Here is a 21888-nt window from a genome sequence, read left to right as displayed (position 1 = left end):
TGAATTGAAATGCATATTCATAATGATTGAATAACTCTGATCTATATTCACAATTATAGAACTTTATGTTTATATTTTGCGATGTTCATATTACCAAGTGTTGATAACTATACAGTTTAGAAATTATGAATCAACAATACAGAAATTATAAATCTGCAGTATAGAAATTATGAATTTACTGTATAGAAATTATTAATCTATACAATTGTATTTAAATTAGAAATATACTATATAGAAATTATGAATCTAGCTACATTATAGAAATCTATGAATCTCGTGTTCTCTACCTATATACCCGATACTATTTTAATTGACCGGATGTAGCGACCCAGATAATTAAACTAATATTTTGTTACGAAATTTCCCTCTAAGCTAAGATAAAATTTCCCTCTAAGACAAAATTAGGAATGAATTGAAATTTTTGTCTTCCCTCTAAGATAAAATTGCGCACAGACAACATACAAAATTTCCCTCCATCAGACAGAACTCCATCAGACCAGACAAAATTTCCCGCCGACCGCCACTCTCCGCAGTCGCCGTCGCTGAGCCTGGGTGGAAGTCGACAACAGAGAAGCTATCCGCAGTCGCCGTCGCTGAGCCTGGGTGGAAGTCGACAACAGACAAGCTCTCCGCAGTCACCGTCGCTGAGCCTGGGCGGAAGTCGACAACACAGAAGCCCTCCGCGGTCAACTGCGCCGCCGTCTCCCCTTAGCGTCTCTCTCAACCTGCACCTCTTCCCTCCTCTACCGCCATCTCCTCCTCCCTACTCTTCCACCGTTGGATTCCCCATCACAATCCTACGGGTTAGTCCTAAACCCTAGATTAATTGTTGGATTATTAGGTTGTTAATTTTCTTATTCCCTAAATTAATTGTTGGATTGTTAGGCTGTGAATGAACCCTAGATTAATTGTTCCTCCAACCGAGTGCACACTTGGGTAGGAAGATTTAGGAAGGCAGATGCACACAACTTTATGTAGAATGCTTTTAAGTTTCTAATTTATTGCCCTGAAACTTTTCTTAGACCTATAATGCTATTAATCAGATGCTATGTTGTAAAATCCTGCCATAGTTGTCTAGCAAGATGCAATGTGGGAACATAATCTCAACTCTGGAGAAGCATATAGTTATACAATCATGGAAACACGGAAATCAATTAAACCCCATAGAAGCTGGAGAGCTTCAAGGATTTAATTTCGAGAAGAATTCAAATAGGAAATCATCAAACTAAAATTTAGAAAGAAAATTTGCAAGTGAAGTAACTTACCTGATTTCCAGCACTTCGTTGTATTGCTTTGAATTCCTCTTGATTTCTTCTTCTCCTCCTAATTTATTTATGATATTTTCTTGATAGTTGAGGCAAGTTGTTGAAACGTTGAAGGATAGGCAAAGAAAACAAGAAGAAAAAATTTGGACTCTTGAGAAGGAACTGGTATGTGCTCCTTGCCAAATATCTTTTGTGAGTTGGGTACATTTTCAATTTGTCTTGAGATACAAGATGATCAGGAGCCTGCTAATTATTAACAAATTGCATAATTCACACTTTTCATTCAACAGTAAATATTGTGACCCACACTAACAAAGATATTTAATCATTGAAGTCAAGTTGGTATACTTCAGGAAGAAGATGATTGTGGACTTGCCAATGCTTAGTAAGATAAATGATTTATAGGTTATTAGGAAAACATGGGACAAAAGTTTCTGTTCTTATCCTCTAAATTACCCTTCTTTCTCAGATTCTAATTTCATGTATATCAAAGGTTAATTATGGACTTCCCAACTCTCATGGACGAGAAAACTCCAGCAGTAGCTAATTATTGAACCTTTTCAAAATAACTTCACTGATTGAGCTATTGCACATATTAACTTGTGGCAGCAAGTGATGGGAATGTAAAACATTGTTATGGTGTACTCTAAAGTCTAACCACAACAGTCCATTCTCTGCAATTAATTTGTTGAATGCTTTGCCATAGGATGATACAGGTTATGAATCTTTAAAATTTACTCTCTGCATGGAATGAATCTTTATCCATGAAATGTGAACATGAACTGTTATAAGAACTAAGAAGAACATTGTCTTTTATAAGTCTGCCTCTTTATTAGTTCAAAGGAGCCTGATTACTAAATGCTAATTTAGGTTCTTCAGTTATATTCCTTTGGAAACAAAATCTCATGAGACTATGAAGAAAATGCATTGATGTAGCTGGCATTAACAGTATGGCATTGTCTATCCCTTCATTGCGCATGAGCTTGTTTATGTGTTTGTGTGCGTTTCAATATTGTGGCTGTATTTAGTGTCTGAAATAAAATTTGACTGCAGTGGACTGGAATTATTCTCGTATAATTTTGAATCAAAGTCACTTACTTTGGTGGAGACAAAGAAACAGACCGTGAGTTGGTATGTCTACACACATGAGAGTAGATTAGTGCTTCTTGCTTCAGGAATGCAATGCAAGACTTTTAAGGGATATCAGGTGTTGTTTCTAGTCTTCTCTATTAGCATTTTCAACTTTTGTTTTGTTCTCTCCCTCTCTCTGTTGGATACCATGGATGAGATACTATATCTCCTGTAAAATCAATATAAGAATTTTTGTGAAAATGTAGTGAATGATGCTAGCAAATGGAAATTAATCAGGATAGTGATTGTGCACGTTTCTGTTTTAGCATTTTCAGCCTTTCTTTAGGATGGTCTAAAGTCAAGTTTCATTGGACCTTGTGATTTTCATCTTGATATTCTACATTATAAAGTCTTTTTGAGATTTAGCATCATGCAATTCCAACTTTGGGGCTTTAATGGGTGAGTAAAACGTGAAGTTAGAACGCACCATATATTTTTTCAACATGAGAGATGTATCTTTGAGCTTCCATAACTATAAATACTCCTTCAAAGCTGAACCAATTTATTTAGATAAGAACATTTTCAGAAATGTTCAGTGCTCACAGAATTTTTCATTCATTTAATTACATATTGTGTTACTAATATTAATGTGTTTTTCACTCTCAGTGATAGGTAATTGCCTTTGATGGCTTGATCACATGGTACCTTCTCTTCTGTATATTTAGTTTGGATTCTATTTCTTACAGTTTTCTTCCATGGGAATAATCCGCTTGCCAAGATTTGAGATGGCGATGGCAAAATCTGAGGCAAATAATGTGCCCATCCTTGCTGCTGAAGATGTGCGTGTTATCACTGTGTAAGTTGTGAATTTTTTAATGGCTTTTGAGTTTTTTTTTTTTTTTTTTTTTTTTTTTTTTTTTTTAATAAACTAATTAAGGAAATTATGATTTCCTTTGCACTCACAGTTATGGTAGGATTTACTGCCTGCAAGTGGATAGAGTAGCAATGCTGCTCCACTCATACAGGTTTTATCGGGATGCTGTGATACCACAGGTGAGTTCTTGCCAAAGCTTCAAAGTAGCATTGGTTCCAGTTATGAAATTTTTGACTTTGCTTGTTATTCCCTTATAATGGTAATTGTGTCTATTTTCCTCCCAGTAAATTAATAAAAGAGTACCAGCTTGACTTTTGTTACAATGTTTTTAAAGATTGGGCAAAGTCCAGTTGTACAGGAAGAATAAATAGAACCATAGCCAAAAACGTGCTGCAGTATTAATGAAGGGCCATAGCTTACTTAATTCCTTGAGAAGTGAAGAACACCTCTCCATCTAAATGAAGGCACAAATCTACTTTTCTTAAAACACTTTTGCAATATACTTTGGGAAGAAACAAAATTGTAGTAAAGCAGATTCCCATGGATGATTGTGCTTCCTATCATTTGTCCATACTCTTTGCAAACTCCTAGAATTAGTGATTGGCACGTCACCCAGTCCTTTATTTCTATTGTTGAGCCATTCCAGCAAAAGCGTAGGCAATTTCTTCAAAAGAATCCTCGCAGTTCATCACTGTCATTTTGCTTTTCTTATTTTATTCAGGTAGATTTGTGTTAAGCTACAGAAATTATAGTACTAAAAGTTCTCTAGATGTAGTAGTAAAATGCTTTAAGAAGTTGTTGGCTTATCTTGATTTTTAGTCATAACTTGACAATACTCTCAAATCTTAAATACTCTTTGGTAATTATACTTTGTACTATCAGGGTTCTTTCCCCATTTATTCCAACAGAATCGCTGTGAATGTGGTTGACAATGTTTTGCTTGTTCATCAAATGGATGCAAAAGTAGTCATCATATATGATTTATTTGTGGATTCTCATGCACCAGTTTCTTCACCTCTTCCTCTATTGATGAGAGGTTTGTCAAAAAGTAATGATGCAACCTCTCAGTCCATGTGCCAAAAGAGTGAAGAGTCAGAGGAAAAAGAGTTGAGCAATGCTGAAACAATCATGTATGGAGATGACTGGACTTTTCTTGTTCTTGATTTTATATGTGATACTGGTAATGGGTTGTCATGGAAAGTCTACTTAGATCTAGAGGTAAGTTTTCATTGCCTTACACATTGTGTTGTGACCTACTATTGCTATCTTACAATGTTGATATTGCCAGGCCATTCCTGCCAGCAGCTCTGAAGTGCAACTAGTCCTTGAATTTTTACAGAGAAGGAAATTGGAAGCAAATAAGGATGACTGATAGAATGTTTACATTCACTCTTTTAAACCTGCCAATAAGGTAGACTGATAGAATCTTTACATTCACTCTTTTAAACCAGCCAAGTTATTCTGGTCTGATACTCTGATTGATCACCAAGCATTTTCTAGTGATCTGTTATCCCCATCAACCAGTTGTCCTGTGGCTAGCCTAACTAGGTTTTACACTTTTTCAAGTATAAATGTGGCATATGAAATCTCACTTTTATGGGAGTGACTTGTGCATATGCATGTCTTTAATCCTCTTGTATGGGCAAGAATTATTCCTAATTTCCTATAGCTATATAAAACTTTTTATTCCCCTAATATTATTGTCTTTCATTTGCCATGTGTAATTTCAGGCTAAACAGCTGTGTCTATCAATTGCACGCACCATTATTCTTGAACGACGACCTGTGCCAGTGGTTGCTAAAGCAATAGATGTTTTAGTTACCTCTTACATGTCGTCACTAAAAACTGGTAATTATCACAAGGGAACTAAAGCATAGAAAGCTTCAACTTCTGGTGGTTCTAACACAAAGACACCTGTTGAGGATAAAATGAAAACAGCAAAAGATGAAAGCACAAGTTCCATGCAGCAAAAGATGAAAGCTTCACCTTCTGGCTCTGAGGATAATGTTAGCTATGGAACACAAAGAAGTGAATTTCAAGATTTTGATTCTTCAACTTTGGTGGGGCTTGAAGTGCATTCATCAGCTGCACAGTCTCAAATTGTTGGAACATGTAGCACCCCATTAAATGCTAATGTCCTTGAGCAACAAGAATCTCGATTGACTTCAGCCGCAATTTCATTAGATGATCTATATAGTTTTGTGTTTGCCCCTGTTGAGGAAGAGATGGCAGGAGATGCTTCGTACTTGGTTGCAATCATCATTGAAGTCCTTCGCAGGTATTTTGCTCTTGTTCAGGAATCTCCAAATGCACTATTCTCTAATAAAGTGGCTGCCCTTCTTCTGTTAAAGAATTAACACATCCATGGTTAAGCTGAAATATCTTTGAGATAGTAACGTTTGTGACCCAGTTTCTTATGCAACCAAAATAAGAGAATGTTAACCATTTAATCTTCTAATTGTCTCTGATAGAAAGTATTGCCTTCTGGTTATTTAAATATCATAAGTGGAAACAAACTAGTTTTCTCTGATAGAAAGTATTGGCTACACTTGTTATGATTCTCTTTAGGGAACTCATTATCTTGTTATGAACAGCTTGAGTATGAATGTGGTGAGAGTAAGAGGGCAGTTTCATTTCATTGCAAATTATTTATATCTATACTAATTTATTTTCTTACTTTTTACATGTAGTTTCAACAAATTGATTATGACAAAGAGGTTATTGATCTGGTGCGATCTGAATGGGCCGATATTCTATCAAGTCATATAGAGTAGGTATGATTTGGTCATTCGAACGTTGTGATCATCTGGACTTGAATTGGTTCGGGGAATTGTTGTAGTAGTATTATGACTTGGATGATAATTAGAATTGGTCATGTGTTGTCTTTTGACTTGTTATTTTGAACCTTATTAGCTTGTGCACAATTACGTAACTACAGTTTGCAACATATGGTGAATGGATAAATTGTTTTTTAATACGATTATAATTTAAGCAGGTGAAAAATGGTTAAAAACCGTTGTCTATTTTACAATAGACAACAGTTAGAAACCGTTGACCTTTCTACAAAAGACAACAGTTTATGGGTGTTTCAACAACACCCAATAGACAACGGTTTATAACTGTTGTCTTTTAAAGAAAAGACAACAGTTAAAAACCGTTGTCTATGTACGTGACTTTTAACAACACTGGTTTCAACAACGCTTAATAGACAACGGTTAAAAAACCGTTGTCGTTGGTAGAAAAGACAACGGTTAAAAACCGCTGTCTATTGTGTGACTTTTAACAACACCGGTTTCAACAACACTTAATAGACAACGGTTAAAAAACCGTTGTCGTTGGTAGAAAAGACAACGGTTAATAACCGTTGTCTATTGCGTGACTTTTAACAACACCGGTTTCAACAACACTTAATAGACAACGGTTAAAAAACCGTTGTCGTTGGTAGAAAAGACAACGGTTAATAACCGTTGTCTATTGCGTGACTTTTAACAACACCGGTTTCAACAACACTAAATAGACCACAGTTAAAAAATCGTTGTCATTGGTAGAAAAGACAACGGTTAATAACCGTTGTCTATTGCGTGACTTTTAACAACACCGGTTTCAACAACACTAAATAGACCACAGTTAAAAAATCGTTGTCGTTGGTAGAAAAGACAACGGTTAATAACCGTTGTCTATTGCGTGACTTTTAACAACACCGGTTTCAACAACACTAAATAGACAACGGTTAAAAAACCGTTGTCGTTGGTAGAAAAGACAACGGTTATTAACCGTTGTCTATGTGCAGGACCTACAACAACACCGGCTTCAACAACACTTAATAGACAACGGTTAAAAAACCGTTGTCGTTGGTAGAAAAGACAACGTTTAAAAAACCGTTGTCTATGCGCATGACCTACAACAACACCGGCTTCAACAACAGAAAGTATACCCCTACGACAACGGTTAATAACCGTTGTCTATGTGCATTTTTCTTGTAGTGTTTTATTTTAACTTGGAGGTCAAAGGTTCAAAATTTGCGTGACACTTTATTTTTTTTTAATCCTTTTGAATTGCGAGTTTGCGCACACTATTATTATTATTATTATTATTATTATTATTATTGTTGTTGTTGTTGTTGTTGTTGTTATAATTGTAATTTATTCCATAATATATCTTTTGGCTTTTTCTTTGCGCACAGTAACATTTTACCACATTATTATTATTATTATTATTAGAAATTACTATAGTATTAATTTTAAAGATTGTAATTTTGGTATAGTCTCATTTATTTACCAGAATAGGACCACAAAAATTTAAAAATCGACCATGCAGAAAATTGAAAGTTGAAACTGATTGCCATGCAAACTTAGACACATTGGCAATATATGTTGCCTTCAATTTCAGAAAAATCGTGAAATATTATTGATGAAAGAGACGAAGAATCATTATTACTAAACGTGAACAACATATAATTGCTCCCAGCTTGTCCCACGTCCTTTTGACTCGATCCGCAGCATGGACTCCAGTTAATTTGTAATATTATCCACAGTTAAAAGAATAAAGGATTATATATATATGGAAGAGTTCAAGTGCGAGTATAGGCTTTCCGTAGGTGCGGTTGACGCACCTTAAGCATTAACATGGCGCACCATATAAGTACACAAATCACGCACTTTAAGCACACAAATAAAGCACCTTAAGAACACAAACCACGCACCTAAGACTCTAAAATGGCTCACCTTAAGTTTCACATAACTGACGCACCTTGAGCATACAAATCACGCACCTTAAGAAGGAAAATCACGCATCTTAAGTTTCAACAACTATTCACATTAAGCACAAAATCCACGCACCTTAAACACAAAAACCACGCACCTTAAGTTTCAACAAATACTCACATTAAACACACAATCTACGCACCTTAAGCACAAATTCACGCACCTTAAGCACAAAACCACGCACCTTAAGAAGGGAAACTACGCACCTTAAATTTGACCTAGATGCAAAAAATTACCAAATTGCCACCGTAATTTTTTTATTATTATTAATTTTGGTAATCCTGGACGTTGATTTAAGCAAGATCAATAGCTCATATTTTACCGCATTTGAACCTAATAGGGAAGGGTTCAGGTGCGAGAATGGTTTCCCATGCGGTTGTGCGGGTAGACGCACCTTAATCATTAAAATGACGCACTTTAAGTACACAAATCACCACGCACCTTAAGCACACAAACAAAGCACCTTAAGAACACAAATCACTCACCTTAAGTACATAAACCACGCACCTTTAAGCACAGAACAAAGCACATTAAGCACAAACCCACGCACTTAAGATTTTAAAATGGCTCACATTAAGCACAAACTCACGCACATTAAGCACAAATCTCACGTACCTTAAGCACAAAACCCACGCACTTTAAGTTTTACCAACTACTCACATTAAGCACAAAACTCACGCACCTTAAGCACAAACTCACGAACATTAGGCACAAAACCCACGCACCTTAACCACAAATCTCACGCACTTTAAGCACAAAATCTAGGCACTTTAAGTTTTAACAACTACTCACATTAAGCACAAAACTCACGCACATTAAGCAAAATATCCAATCTTTTGAAAAAATTTCACTAATGACTCTTTTTTGGTGTCCAGGTAAAGGAATAAAACTCACGCACCTTAAGCACAAAACTCATGCACCTTAAATTTGACTTAGATGCAAAAATTACCAAATTGCCACCGCATTTTTTAAAAAATTTTTTGGTAATCCTGGACCTTGATTTAAGCAAGATCAATGGCTCAGAATTAACCCCACAACTGCACCTGGGGTTGTCAACCGCACCAGACCCAATATATATATATATATATATATATATATATATATATATATATATATATATATATATATATATATATATGGGGAACGAGCACAGAGAAAAAGAAGTGTGGAGGAGAAGCAGCCGAGCTCATTCCCTTCGCTTCCTAGGTCAAAAGCAGTCTTGTGGCACCCCGTAAATTCAAAATCTATTTAAGGATTAATTAGATAATTAATCCTAGCTTAATTGGTAATTTATTCCTAAAATCTTGAAAATTCAATAGTCGAAGGACTAGAAATTGACTAGTCAATCCAAGTCAAAGTGTTGTACTCTATGCCTTATGGGTTGTTCCCTTGTCTCCTTATTCTTCCAACTTAAGTAAGGGCAAAGAGGTCTTTTTACCTTATGTTTGTGCCTCAAGCTAACCTAGCTAGCATCATCCTTCATTTCATTTCCCTAACACCCAAGACACAAAAGCTCCACCTTCTCTCTAGAAAATTGTTAGCTTCTTCTTCAAGCCAAGTTTTGGGCAATCCTAGATGCTTCAAGATGGTCTCCAAGATCTAAACTTTCTTAACCTTGAGCATAGGGGAGGTTAAGATCCTTGATCTCTTGGTGTTTTTAGTATCGTTTTAGGTGTCTTTTTCTAAAGATGGAATCTTTGTGTCTTTTGGTGTGTTTATGAAGTTGAAGTTGAAGGAGAGCTTTAAGAGAAGCTTTAAGGGTGTGAAAAGTGAAGGTTTAGGCTACAAGAGGTAAACCATTCTTTACAAAATCTATTTTCTTACCTATATGATGATTTCTTGACTTCTACTTGTGATTTTTGCTATGAAATGTGAGTTTTGATGCATTGTCTTGTGAGAATGCATATCTAGAGCTTGTTATTAGGATTCTTGTATGCTATTGCTTGGCTATTTCTTGGGTTCAAGTCATATTGTTATATTTTGTGAGATTTTGGGTGTTTTGGACTTGAATTTGGACTTGTTGTTGAAAATCCCCGAAGGGATATTTTGGTGTACAAAGTGGTACCCGCGGGCGGAACGGCGGGCAGAGCTCCACTCGCCGCCCCACCCGCGGGGAACAAGCTTGTGGGTTGGTGTACCCGTGGGCGGAACCACGGGTGGAGGTCCACCCGTGGCCCCACCCGCGGGGTACATGTTGGTGGTTGTTCGGGGATTTGTTCCCCGTGATTCTTTTGACTTGGTAATTGATGTTTTGACCTCCCGATGTTGTTTTATTGGGCTATTTGAGTGTCTTCTTGATGTTTCGTATGTCTAGAACGGTATGTTAGGAATCCATGTAGGATTTGGTGTCTTGAATCGTGCTAAGTGTTCAACTTTGTGATTCGTTGAACCATGATGAGTCTTGTATGTTCTATGGAACTATGTTTGGTTTACCCGTTTGATAAGCATGCTAGTTTGTTTTTGAAATGCTAGTGTGTGTGTGGTTTGTTCTTTCCTATTGGAGTGGCAACTTGTGTTGACCATCGTTGGTGTCGGATTGTAATCCTTCCTTGATTGAGTATGGTTTCATATCTTTGTTGTGATCCTTGATTGATTCCTATGGTTGAAAACGTGTATAATGGCTGTACCTTGATTGCACGATTAAGGGTATGGGACCTTAGTCACCAAGGTACAGATGTGGTCCGCGTGGTGGCCATGAATTGAGTTTGGTGGTTTGTTATTTGAGCTTTGCTCATGAGTTTGGCGGTTTTGTGACTTGATATTGCACGGTACCCTCGTGTACTGAGCGTTCGGCAGTATTGATTGGCAATTGTTGGAGGGGGAACGACGGTTCCCGGAGGCAAAAGGTTGGACTTGGAAGTACAGGGTGGCACTCGGAGGTAAAGGTTGGAACCGTAATAAGGTCGGGGGTAGCCATAAGGTTGGAACAGGGCATAAAGGTTGGAACTTGGAACTTGGAATTTGAAACTTGAAAATGTATTCTTGTGACATGAAGTGTCACTGTGGCATGTAGTTGCCAATGATTGAATGTCTATTCTTTGTTAATGAGCATGTCGAGTGGTATTCTACTTTGTGATCAGTAGAATACGTCTCGAGTTGTATTTGGTTGTTGTTGTTGTTGTTGTTCTTGTCTTGTTGTCGTTTTGGGATGTTGATTTCCCTTGTTCCTTTGAGAGTGAAATAGAGTCTTTACAGTTGACTTCTCTCTATGACTTTTGAATTAATATATACTGTATCCCGTTTCGAAAATGGTTTTGTTTATACTATCTATATATGCTACTTAACGCGTATTGATGGGTTACCAGCAATATTCGCTGACCGGGCGTCGTCCCCTTTCTTTATGTTGCTTTACAGGTCCTGAGTAGCTTATGGCGAGTGCGCTAGCTGTTGGTTGTAGTGTAGCTCCCTTGGACTTTGTAGATAGTGTTTTGGGCCTGTGTGCCGTGGATATGTTGAACAAGATAGTATGTTGGTTTTAGACTGGCCTGTGCATCCACATTGAGGTGGATGTGGCATAGCACTTCCTGTTTTCACGTTTATATTTAAAGTCTTCCGCTGTTGTTTACGTTTTATGATACCTGTTAGTACTTTGCCTTACGTATTTAAGTTTTTAAAATGTCGTGAAAATCGGGGGGTGTTACCGTCTTTCCCGACCAAATAAAGGATTTGGGACCCAAGAGCTCACATCGACGAGAAGGTTTGGCACCTTGCACTTCTTCGCCACCTGGGGCTGCTTGATAACCCCCGGGAAGCGCATATAATTGGAGGGAGGAAAGCAATAACCCTTTATACAGGCTTGCTTCTTTTCCGGTCCGGGCTAGTTCGCAAAACCTAGACTCCCATGATCTTTTCTATAGGTAGAACTAATGTGAGCGGTCTAAACTTCGACCCTTATTTCTTTCTTCATATTAGTTGGGGGAGCAAAGCCCGTTTATATATATATATATATATATATATATATATATATATATATATATATATATATATATATATATATAGGCGCGCTCAAGCTAAGTGAGAATCGGAGCATAGGAGAAAAGTCAGAAAACTAAGAACCAATCGCAGTCATTCACGTGTCTAGATTCAACAAATCATATGTAATTTTAAAAAACAACGTAGTGGTATTTTCGTAAATAACTCAAACTTGGGTGCAAGTAAAATGTGTTACAAGTGCAAGTTTGCAAGTAAAAAATGCAAGTAAAATCACTTACAAGTGTAGCTATTTTCACTTACAAGTACAAGTAATTTACCTTGTTAACATTCGTGGACCTAATGATAAAGTCTGTCACATAGGTGCACTCAATGTGAAAGACGTTATCATTAGGTGCACCAATTTTAACAAAGTAAATTACTTGCACTATTTAGTGAAAATGGTTGCACTTTTAAGTGATTTTACTTTGCACTTTTTACTTGTAAACTTGCACCAATTACTTGCACTTTTAACACATGTTACTTGCACCAAAGTTTGAGTTATTTTACGAAAATACCATCACGTCATTTTTTAAAATTACATCCGATTCGTTAAATCTGGACACGTGGACGGCTGCGATTGGTTCTTAGTTCTTTCCTGGGCACTCGTTCTCATTTTAATGCGCCTCATTAATGTAGAAGCGGGTCAAGAACTCGCGCTCCATGTCATGCCAGCTATCAATGTAGCCGGGCTCCAAGTTAGTGTACCAATTGAAGGGCAGTACCCTTCAAAGAGCGAACGAACTGCTTGACAAGAAGATCTCCATACGTCCCAGTACTCGTTGCATGTTCCACGAAGTGGGCGATGTGTTGTCTACGATTGCCTTTCCCATCAAATTGTTGAAATCTTGGAGGTTGATATAACCAACAGGTATCTTCAAATCCTCTATCCTTTGGGTGTCAGTGTATGAAGGTTACCTCGAGCTTTCCTTTGATAACTCTCATGATGAACTCCTTAAGTCGATTTATCGGTGTCATGCCCATGGTGACTGGAATGCTCCTATCCGAAACTGGTATGTGCGAAGTTGATTCCTCGTGTACTGTAGTTCACCCAATGCAAGTTGGTGAATGCAAGGTGTCTTCTCCTTGAACCTCGGGTTGTTTCTCAGGAGCCCTGCTAGTTTCAGCTAGCTTCGTAACCATCTGTTGATGAAGACTTGGAACTAGCAGCTTGGGCATAAGACTTCTTAAACATCGAGCTTCTTGACGCCATTCGAATTGCTAGCAGAGTTGCTTATTGAAGTAGATCGATAATGAAGAGATGAGAGGCAAAGTGGTCCCATTGGCATGCCAAAATCAGTAAACAAAAAAAAAAATCAAAATTGTATATATATAACAAAATCGGGTTACAGTGTGTATACTTTAAAATGAGGTTTTGTTGAAGGGCCTCCGGAATTCAAGTGGCATAAGGGCCTCCGGGTTTCAAACGGCTTGATTTTCAGTTGGTGATGTCAACTTCAAAATTAATGTCAAAAGAAAACTCTACAGAGCTTCAATGTACGCAAGGTGTGTCTTCCACTCTTCAAGTGTCTTCAATGTCTTCAAGGTGTGTTTTAAGAAATGAAAGGATGACTCTATTTATAGTGGAAAAAAATGCAACTTCCACACCATAACAAACTCCTTTAATATTTATCCAATAAATAATTAATTATTTAGGATAAATACTAAGGGGCATTTGGTTCACGGAATGTTAGATTACCTTAGAGAATGTTAGATTGCTGGGAATGTTTAGATTATTAGGAATGCATGTTAGATTCTTGTGTTTGGTTTAAAACTAAGATATGTAAATAAGACAACGGTAATAAGATAAATTGATTAAAACGTCCAAAGCCCAACATTAGTAATAAGAGAAGGAAATGTGAGATTACCTAAGAAATTGGAGGGTATCTCACATTCCCTTCTAATAACTAAAAACTTGATGCGGATGTTATCTAACATTCCCTGAGAAAGTTACATAACCTGAACCAAATATGAGAATCTTATATTACCAAACAAATATAACATTGGTTATCTTATATAACCTGAACCAAATGCTCCGTAAGAGTTTATCCAAAATGAATCTTGCCATATTCATGTCTAGGTTCAAGACCATATCATTACATTTAAATTTAATTATAATTATTAAATTCAAATATAATAAAACTATAATATCTTAAATAATAATATTTAATTTGACTAAATCTTTATCGAATAATTAAATTAACTTGGCAAATAACATAGCCCAAATTATTTTAACTAATTGATGCACAGACTTAAATAACTTAATTTAAATGCGATCCACCCGTTTAATTATGTCAAAGTTAATTTCTATGTCTACAGTAACATTCAAAAAAGTAAATTTCATCATTAAACGAATATGAAATAGATAAGGAAAAAAAATCTCAAAGACATCAGGAAAAATACAAAAAAGTGAAGAACTAGTCATTTTTTGTTTAATTTCACTTTTTAAATATTGAAGTATTGGGTCATGAATTTTAAATTTTAAATTTGGGCAAAAATGCATTTATGAATGTTTGATAAGAGATCAATCAAAACTTTGTTAGAAACTTTAAATTAATTAGAAAATGACATATATGTGTTTTTTAAACTAGTTTCCTAGACAAATATTTTCAGAACGAGTAAATGTTACTCTTTTAAAGTTTTCATGCACTATAAGTATGAATAACTGCTTTCACAATATCTTATTTAACCCTGGCTACATGAATTTTGAGTTATACTTCTATTAGTGTGTGTGTGTGTGTATATATATATATATATATATATATATATATATAAGATAATATCTTCTAACCTATTGTGTCACATCAAATAAGAAAGGATTGAATTTTAACCTGAGATGAGAAAAAGTAGACAAGGCTGGTTGGGCTTCGTACGATGAGAACTGATTGTATTATATTTTCTGAACTTAATTACAATGAGATCAGATGATGTGAATATATAGAATAGAGACTCACAGTGTGACAATGATAAGAAGTAGAGAGTCACAGTGTGACAAGGATAAGAAGTTCTAAACAGACTCATATACATAGAGTCCTAATACTCCCCCTCAAGCACAGTGTATACTAGTAACCTGTAGCTTGTCCCTTAAGGAAGAAAATCTAGGTCCAGGCAGAGCTTTGGTGAAGATATCAGCAAGTTGATCCTTTGTGGAGATGAAGTTGACTTGGATATCGCCCGAAGCTACTCGATCACGAACAAAATGATAATCAATCTCCACATGCTTGGTGCGCGCATGAAAGATTGGATTGGCACTCATATATGTAGCTCCTAGATTATCACACCATAATTTTGGAATGGAAATACCCGGAATCTGTATCTCACGCAATAATGACATAATCCATAGAACCTCAACACAAACATCTGCAAGAGCTTTGTATTCAGCCTCAGTGGATGACCTGGCAACAGTTCTCTGTTTCTTGCAAACCCATGATATAAGATTACTCCCCAAGAAAACAGCAAAACCACTCGTGGATTTTCGATCGTCAGGACAACCAGCCCAATCAGAATCAGAGAAAGCATGAATGTCTCTAGATGAGCACCGTCGTATGCGTAAACCATGATCAACTGTTCCCTTAACATACCTGAGTACCCGTTTGAGCTGCTCCCAGTGTGATATGGTGGGGGCATGCATATGCTGGCATAACTGATTAACTGCAAAGGATAGGTCAGGTCGTGTGACAGTGAGATATTGCAGTGCTCCAGCTAGACTTCTATACTGTGTGGGATCATCATATAGATCTGAATTGAAGGGGACAGTTTTCGAGACAGAGATAGGTGTAGAAAGGGGTTTGCATTCAGACATTCCAGCCCGTTTTAAAATATCATTCATATACCGTTGTTGAGATAAAATAATCTCATTGTCACTCTTAACTGTTTCAATACCCAGAAAAAAATTTGGTTCACCAAGATCTCTGATTTTGAATGTAGCAGACAGTTTGGACAAGAGCTGAGACATAATACCTTGATCACTTCCCATTACAAGAATGTCATCCACGTACACCAATAGATAAACCAAAGCAGAGTCTTTAGAGTAATAGAACAGAGAGACATCTGTCTTGGATGCTTGAAAGCCAACCGATAGTAAGAACGTATGTAGTCGATTAAACCAAGCTCCGGGAGCTTGTTTTAACCCATACAGAGATCTTTTTAACAAACAAACATGATTCGGGAAGTTAGCATCAATATAACCAGGGGGTTGCTTCATATAAACTGTTTCAGCCAGATTACCATTCAGAAAAGCATTATGAACATCTAGCTGTTTGATAGACCACCCAGATGATAAAGCTAGAGATAGAAGGAGTCTTACAGTCGTAGGCTTTACCACTGGACTAAAAGTGTCGAAGAAGTCCTGACCTGGAACCTGATTAAAACCTTTCGCAACCAGCCTGGCTTTATGCCTTTCAATAGCACCATCAGCCTTTCTCTTCGTACGAAACACCCATTTACAGCCAATAATATTCATACCTGCAGTGGGTGGAACTAGAGACCATGTGTGGTTATGCAAGAGAGCATTGAATTCTTGGTCCATGGCTTCACGCCACTCAGGATATTTAACAACTTGAGAGTAACATGTGGGTTCCGTGGGATGCACTTGAGCTGCTAGAGCAAAAAGAGGAGCATCTGCGTTGCTGCGAGTGGCCATAGAGTGAGTACGGACATTGGGCCTGATGGACCGCCCACGTGGACGGCCTCGCCGGCGAGCAACAGGCTCCACAGGATCACCCGACGAGGTAGCCTGTCCAGGAACCACGGCTGGTTCGAATGAAGCAGGTAGCGGCGGTTCTGGCAGCTCATCATTAGACACGGCAGGAATAGGTGTGCTGTGACTGAGAACAGATTCCGCCCAAGGTCCAGAAAACGGAGTAGATAGATCCTGCAAAGAAGTTTTAGTAGCAAAGGGGAAAACTTCTTCATCAAATCTGACATGCCTGCATGTGTAAATCTTATTAGTATGTAAGTCCATGCATCTGTACCCCCTAAAGGACTCAGGATAACCTAAGAAGACACATGGAGAAGACCTGTATGACATCTTATGACGATTATATGGTCGAAGATGAGGGTAGCATAAACACCCAAAGACACGAAGAAAAAGATAGGAAGGAGGGGATTTATGTAACAGGAGATGAGGACTGGAGTTATTTAATACAAAAGATGGCATTCTGTTATTTAAATAGACAGCAGTCTCAAAGGCAAAATCCCAAAATTTCAAAGGAACAGAGGCATGAGCTAGAAGAGCCAGACCAGTTTCAACAATGTGACGATGTTTTCATTCAACACGACCATTCTGTTCATGTGTATAGGCACATGATTGTCTATGTTGAATTCCTAATTGAACAAAAAAGAATGCAACTTTTTGTACTCAGCACCTAAATCAGACTGAATGGCCTTTATTTTGCAATTAAAGGACCGTTCAACAAGAGTACGAAATTTATCAAAGATGACATAAAGATCAGACTTTAATTTCATAGGAAAGAACCATGTATAACGAGAATAGTCATCCACAAAGATCACAAAATAACGGAAGCCAGAAGTAGATAAAGTGGGCGTAGGACCCCAAATGTCTGTGTAAATAAGATCTAGGACTTGAGAACTAGAGGAAGCAACACGGGGGAGGGGAAAACGGGACTTGAGAACTAGATTTGCCTAATTGACACGCATTGCATAAAGAATTATGACAACGAATATTATCACGAGACCCACTAACCAAACAAGAACGAAGTATATGGGTAAGAACACGGTTATGAGGATGACCTAGACGATTGTGCCAAGTGGAAGCCGAGGCACGAGCGGAAATAAACGTTGACGGAGACGAACTAGGTAATGAAAGTGTGTATAGTCCCCCCGAACTATTGCCCCGAAGAAGTATTTCCTTGGTATTGATATCTTTTACAACAAAAAAGGAGGGGTGAAACTCAAAAAAAGACTTTATTATCGGATGCAAACTTTTGAACAGATAATAAAGAATTAGACAAACGCGGAACGTGAAGTATATCAGACAATGTAAATGATCTAGAAGGGGTATTAAAAGAGGCATGGCCAACATGACTAATAGATAAACCCATACCGTCACCGACACGTAAAGTGTCATTACCAGTGTACTTCTCCGATGTAGAAAGGGCAGCGATGTTCGGAGTTGCATGACTTGTGGCTCCAGTGTCCGGAACGCAAGTATGAGAATTTGACGAGGTTTTAGCAACTAAACCATTCTGAAACACCAAATTAGCCTGAGAACCCGGAGCCCCTGAATATCGCCGAAAACAGTTGACTCCCGTGTGACCGAAACTTTTGCAAATTTGACACGGATCATTATAGCGCCAAAAACAATTGGCTCCCGTGTGACCAAAACGTTTACAAATTTGACACGGATCATCATAGCGCCAAAAACAATTGACTCCCGTGTGACCAAAACGTTTACAAATTTGACACGGATCATCATAGCGCCAAAAACAATTGACTCCTGTGTGGCCGAAACCTTTACAGATTTGACACGGATCATCGAAGCCACGTTGCTGACCTCCACGGTAATTAAGGTTGCCATCGCAGCGCTGCATCTTCTTAATTTTATGAATCACAAAACCCTAGCTAACTGATACCAGATGAGAACTGATTGTATTATATTTTCTGAACTTAATTACAATGAGATCAGATGATGTGAATATATAGAATAGAGAGTCACAGTGTGACAATGATAAGAAGTAGAGAGTCACAATGTGACAAGGATAAGAAGTTCTAAACAGACTCATATACATAGAGTCCTAATACGTACATCTTACCTAGATTCACAAATTTTATTTATTTATTACAATTTTGAAGTGGAATTTTCCGTTATTATGCAAATTACTTGTACAATGGTAGAATATGTACTGAATTCTATTTTGCATTTAGAGATAGCTGAATTACAAATTGCCCACTTGTACAAAGCTGGTTACACAAAATGTACAACACCATTCTAGCCACCAAAAAAAAAAAAAAAAGAAAAAAAAAGAAAAGGGGAGAATAGCCATTTTTTCCCCTTCTTTTTCCCTTCTCTATTCCATATTTTGTTATTATAAATTAATCTAGAAAATACATATATGCATTTTAAATTATATTTCTACTGCCAATATTATAAGCCCTTAATTGATCTGATTTGATATATCACTTTCTGATAGATGCCTTCACCTCTTCAAGTTCTCTTCTCAACCTACACTGTCTCCTTAATGTCATTTTTCTCCACTCTACTAATTGACGCAAAAATACCATAACCTGCAAAATACCAAAAAAAAAATAATAATAAATAAAAAAAAATTCTTAATATATACTAATGATATGAAAACTTTAAGGTTCGTTGATGGATCTATCTTACCTCGGATGGCTCCTGCAAGGAATAAGACGCATGGGTGTCTTTTGGAGTTTTAGAGACAAGAATGCCAAAACCTTGTCCTCTTTCTCTCAACACCTAATCATGATTAATGAGTTGATAATAAATAATTAGTCACTAATAAAATAATAAAAAAATGATGCTAATCTGAGAGCATTGGATACCTTGAAGGCATCTTCATCAGTTCTATCATCTCCGATATAAACAGGGAAGACGTCAGTACAGTTAGCATATCCTGTTGAACATCATAACATATTCAATTAATTTAGTTAATTAACCAACTTTAATATACAAACACCAAAAGTTAACATCCATCATATCAACCAACCAAACATTAAGGAAAGATAGAGATTTTATTTGATAAGCGTACCAAGAGATTCGAGCAAGAACTCAAGAGCTTTGCCTTTGTCCCACTTAATTGTTGGTCGAATCTCTAACACTTTTCTTCCTTGGGATAATCGAAGCTTTGGGTATTGTTTAAGAACCGATCTTACTTCTTGTGCTAACTCACCCCATTTCTGTAAATATAAAATCAAATTTGGATAATGCAGGCAAGTACAGTAGTCCCTATCGATCTACAAACAACATTATATTATATTCTTCGTACTTTATACATATTTAACATCAAATGTGTACATAAAAATGTTGTGTTACTTACGTTTTGTTCCACGCAGCGGAAGTGTACGGACACACAAAATTTGTTGTGCTCCACTGTAGCACCAGGAATGGATCTTGTTTTATCCAACAGGGCTGTGTACACCTGAAAAATTTTCGTATAAAAATTTAACCGCCCACCCACAGTAAAATACAGAAAATAACTGATCATGATCTAAGCTAGCTACCACCACTAACCTCGTTGATCATGGGGAGGAATTCACTAGCTGGTTGGAAAAGAACAGCCTGAGCTCCCTGAAATTAAAATAAATTAAGTATTTTACAAAAAAAAAAAAAATTGAAAATAATAATGTTGGTTTAATTAAGCAGAAAGCAACAAAGTTCACTCACTTTCAAGTATTTGGAACCTTTTGAAGGGCCTTTTATGTCCATACCATGGCTCCCAGCATAGTACAACTCAGCCAATTTTACAAAACTGTAGACCTACGATACATTAATTGTACAAAATTAGCACTATAATAAATTAGTGGTCCTAGCAAGCTAGAATAATATATAGAATGGACAAAAGTGACGGCCAGAAAATGAATAGTTACCTTGTCTCTGCACCTTCCGCTGACTATGGCAGTCGGGAAATATCTAGCAAGTTTTCTCACGGTTGCCCTCATCTGATAACAACCAACCGACCAGAAAACTAACGTTAGTATCTATCTCTCATGTTTTCGGTCAATTCGCAGGTTGCTCTCATAGGAATAAATATATACTAACCGCGTCAGACATGAAAGCCCGATCAGGGTCGTCGACGATGGGGGAGAGGGTGCCGTCGTAGTCCAGAAACATCACGATTTTCTTTCCTTTTGAAGCTTTTATTATCTGCTCGAACATGTCCAGAGCGGATGGATGTTGCAGCTGTTATAAGTTCAAACCAACCCCATCAATTTTTTGTTTTTATTTAATTTCAGTTTCTGATAAATGAAATTAAAATATATGACGTCATGACTTTCGTCATTTTCCAACAATTTTCTTTTCTACCAAAATTGGACGTACACAGTAGTAAAATACGCCACCTTTTGTGTACGTATACAATTCCTTTCAGGGTATATTTATACGGATGCGTATACGATTTCTTCCGGGTATGAAATACTGACATGTGTCTACATACGTGTATAGACTATAGAGTAGAGAGTGTATCATCAAATTTATACAGAATAGAATAGGCAAGTTATTAATTCTATATATATATATAATATGTATAAAAATGGCAGTGGTGATTTTGTGAGAACATGGTAGGAGGGGTATTCTAGTCTTTTACTTGGGCGTACCTTCCAGGAGCTATGGTCGTCGGAGAGAGCGCAGTTCTGGGCAGGAGTAGGGGAGGAAGCTCTCATTGAGTCAACCCAGGAGTTGATTTTGGCGGCGCCATTGGCGTCAACCTGGAGGAGGTTCTTGGATGAAATGGCGAAGTTCATGAAGCCGCCGCCGGGGGGCTTGTGGGCGGCGGTGGTGAAGATGGCGGCGGAGGAGTTGGAGACCGCCACTGTTATGGCGATGTTCAGGTTGGATTTGGGGACGACCACATTTTGTTGAGTCATATTTGGGGTTTCAATTAGAAACAGGGGAAAAACAGAGTGTTCTGTAATCCGAATGGGTGTGGGAAGAGGAATGGGGATTAGCTGATTTTCTGTATGTATAGATATAGATACAGAGAGAGAGAGAGTTTGTATCTGTGATGAAAATAGAGATCGAGCGGTTTGGTTGTTTTATAGTTGTAAGCGAGCACTAAATGCCGAGGCGATGTCCGCTATCAAGGTTGTGGGGCCTAGCGTGGGGGAGGGCCCCACACTCAATATCCCTGAGAGGCTGAGGGGCTTCCCCACCACGGTGGTCCCCCCACCCACCCACAACCTTATTCGCAATTGGGGCAGAGCAGGGTTTCTCTCCCCTCACCGCCGCCGTCTTTGCCGTCACCGTAAC

The 21888-nt window shown here is 37.5% G+C and overlaps 3 protein-coding genes across 4 annotated transcripts; 2 read left to right on the top strand and 1 right to left on the bottom strand.

Moving 5' to 3' along the window:
• The first annotated feature begins 628 nt into the window (after positions 1–628).
• Positions 629–5107, top strand: LOC109178438 (uncharacterized protein C18orf8-like). Of its 2 annotated transcripts, none has more exons than XM_019328070.1 (8): positions 629–803; positions 1353–1430; positions 2319–2472; positions 3083–3192; positions 3302–3389; positions 4093–4428; positions 4499–4573; positions 4941–5107. In XM_019328070.1, exons 3-8 carry the CDS (start codon positions 2443–2445, stop codon positions 5085–5087), a joined length of 786 nt encoding a protein of 261 aa, XP_019183615.1. In that variant the 5' UTR covers positions 629–803; positions 1353–1430; positions 2319–2442; the 3' UTR covers positions 5088–5107. The 2 variants fall into 2 exon arrangements, with proteins under 2 accessions (XP_019183615.1, XP_019183616.1); XM_019328071.1 differs by having other exon boundaries at positions 636–803; positions 4499–4621; positions 4941–5030.
• On the top strand, positions 5093–5586 carry LOC109178439. Its single transcript, XM_019328072.1, has one exon. It carries the CDS (start codon positions 5139–5141, stop codon positions 5565–5567), a length of 429 nt encoding a protein of 142 aa, XP_019183617.1. The 5' UTR covers positions 5093–5138; the 3' UTR covers positions 5568–5586.
• A 13215-nt stretch (positions 5587–18801) lies between these two features.
• LOC109178436 (probable trehalose-phosphate phosphatase H) lies at positions 18802–21625 on the bottom strand. The gene is made up of 10 exons (XM_019328067.1): positions 21237–21625; positions 20683–20823; positions 20511–20582; positions 20308–20400; positions 20155–20211; positions 19961–20062; positions 19673–19820; positions 19467–19537; positions 19288–19380; positions 18802–19187 (listed from the first exon to the last, which is right to left on the bottom strand). Exons 1-10 carry the CDS (start codon positions 21504–21506, stop codon positions 19080–19082), a joined length of 1155 nt encoding a protein of 384 aa, XP_019183612.1. The 5' UTR covers positions 21507–21625; the 3' UTR covers positions 18802–19079.
• Between the last annotated feature and the right edge of the window lie 263 nt (positions 21626–21888).

The sequence above is a fragment of the Ipomoea nil genome, unplaced genomic scaffold, assembly GCF_001879475.1.
Source record: "Ipomoea nil cultivar Tokyo-kokei standard unplaced genomic scaffold, Asagao_1.1 scaffold0848, whole genome shotgun sequence".
NCBI classification, from domain to species: Eukaryota; Viridiplantae; Streptophyta; class Magnoliopsida; order Solanales; family Convolvulaceae; genus Ipomoea; species Ipomoea nil.
This window is presented reverse-complemented; position numbering and strand designations above follow the sequence as displayed.

Excerpts from the sequence above, each read along its gene's own strand:
- LOC109178439 (XM_019328072.1), top strand. The coding sequence starts at position 5,139 with ATGAAAACAGCAAAAGATGAAAGCACAAGTTCCATGCAGCAAAAGATG.
- LOC109178436 (XM_019328067.1), bottom strand. The coding sequence starts at position 21,506 with ATGACTCAACAAAATGTGGTCGTCCCCAAATCCAACCTGAACATCGCC. Across the intron at positions 20,401-20,510 it reads GCGGAAGGTGCAGAGACAAG|GTCTACAGTTTTGTAAAATT; the intron begins GTAACTATTCAT and ends AATGTATCGTAG. Across the intron at positions 20,212-20,307 it reads AAGGTTCCAAATACTTGAAA|GGAGCTCAGGCTGTTCTTTT; the intron begins GTGAGTGAACTT and ends TTTTAATTTCAG.
- LOC109178438 (XM_019328070.1), top strand. The coding sequence starts at position 2,443 with ATGCAATGCAAGACTTTTAAGGGATATCAG. Across the intron at positions 3,390-4,092 it reads GGGATGCTGTGATACCACAG|GGTTCTTTCCCCATTTATTC; the intron begins GTGAGTTCTTGC and ends TTGTACTATCAG. Across the intron at positions 4,429-4,498 it reads AAGTCTACTTAGATCTAGAG|GCCATTCCTGCCAGCAGCTC; the intron begins GTAAGTTTTCAT and ends TGATATTGCCAG.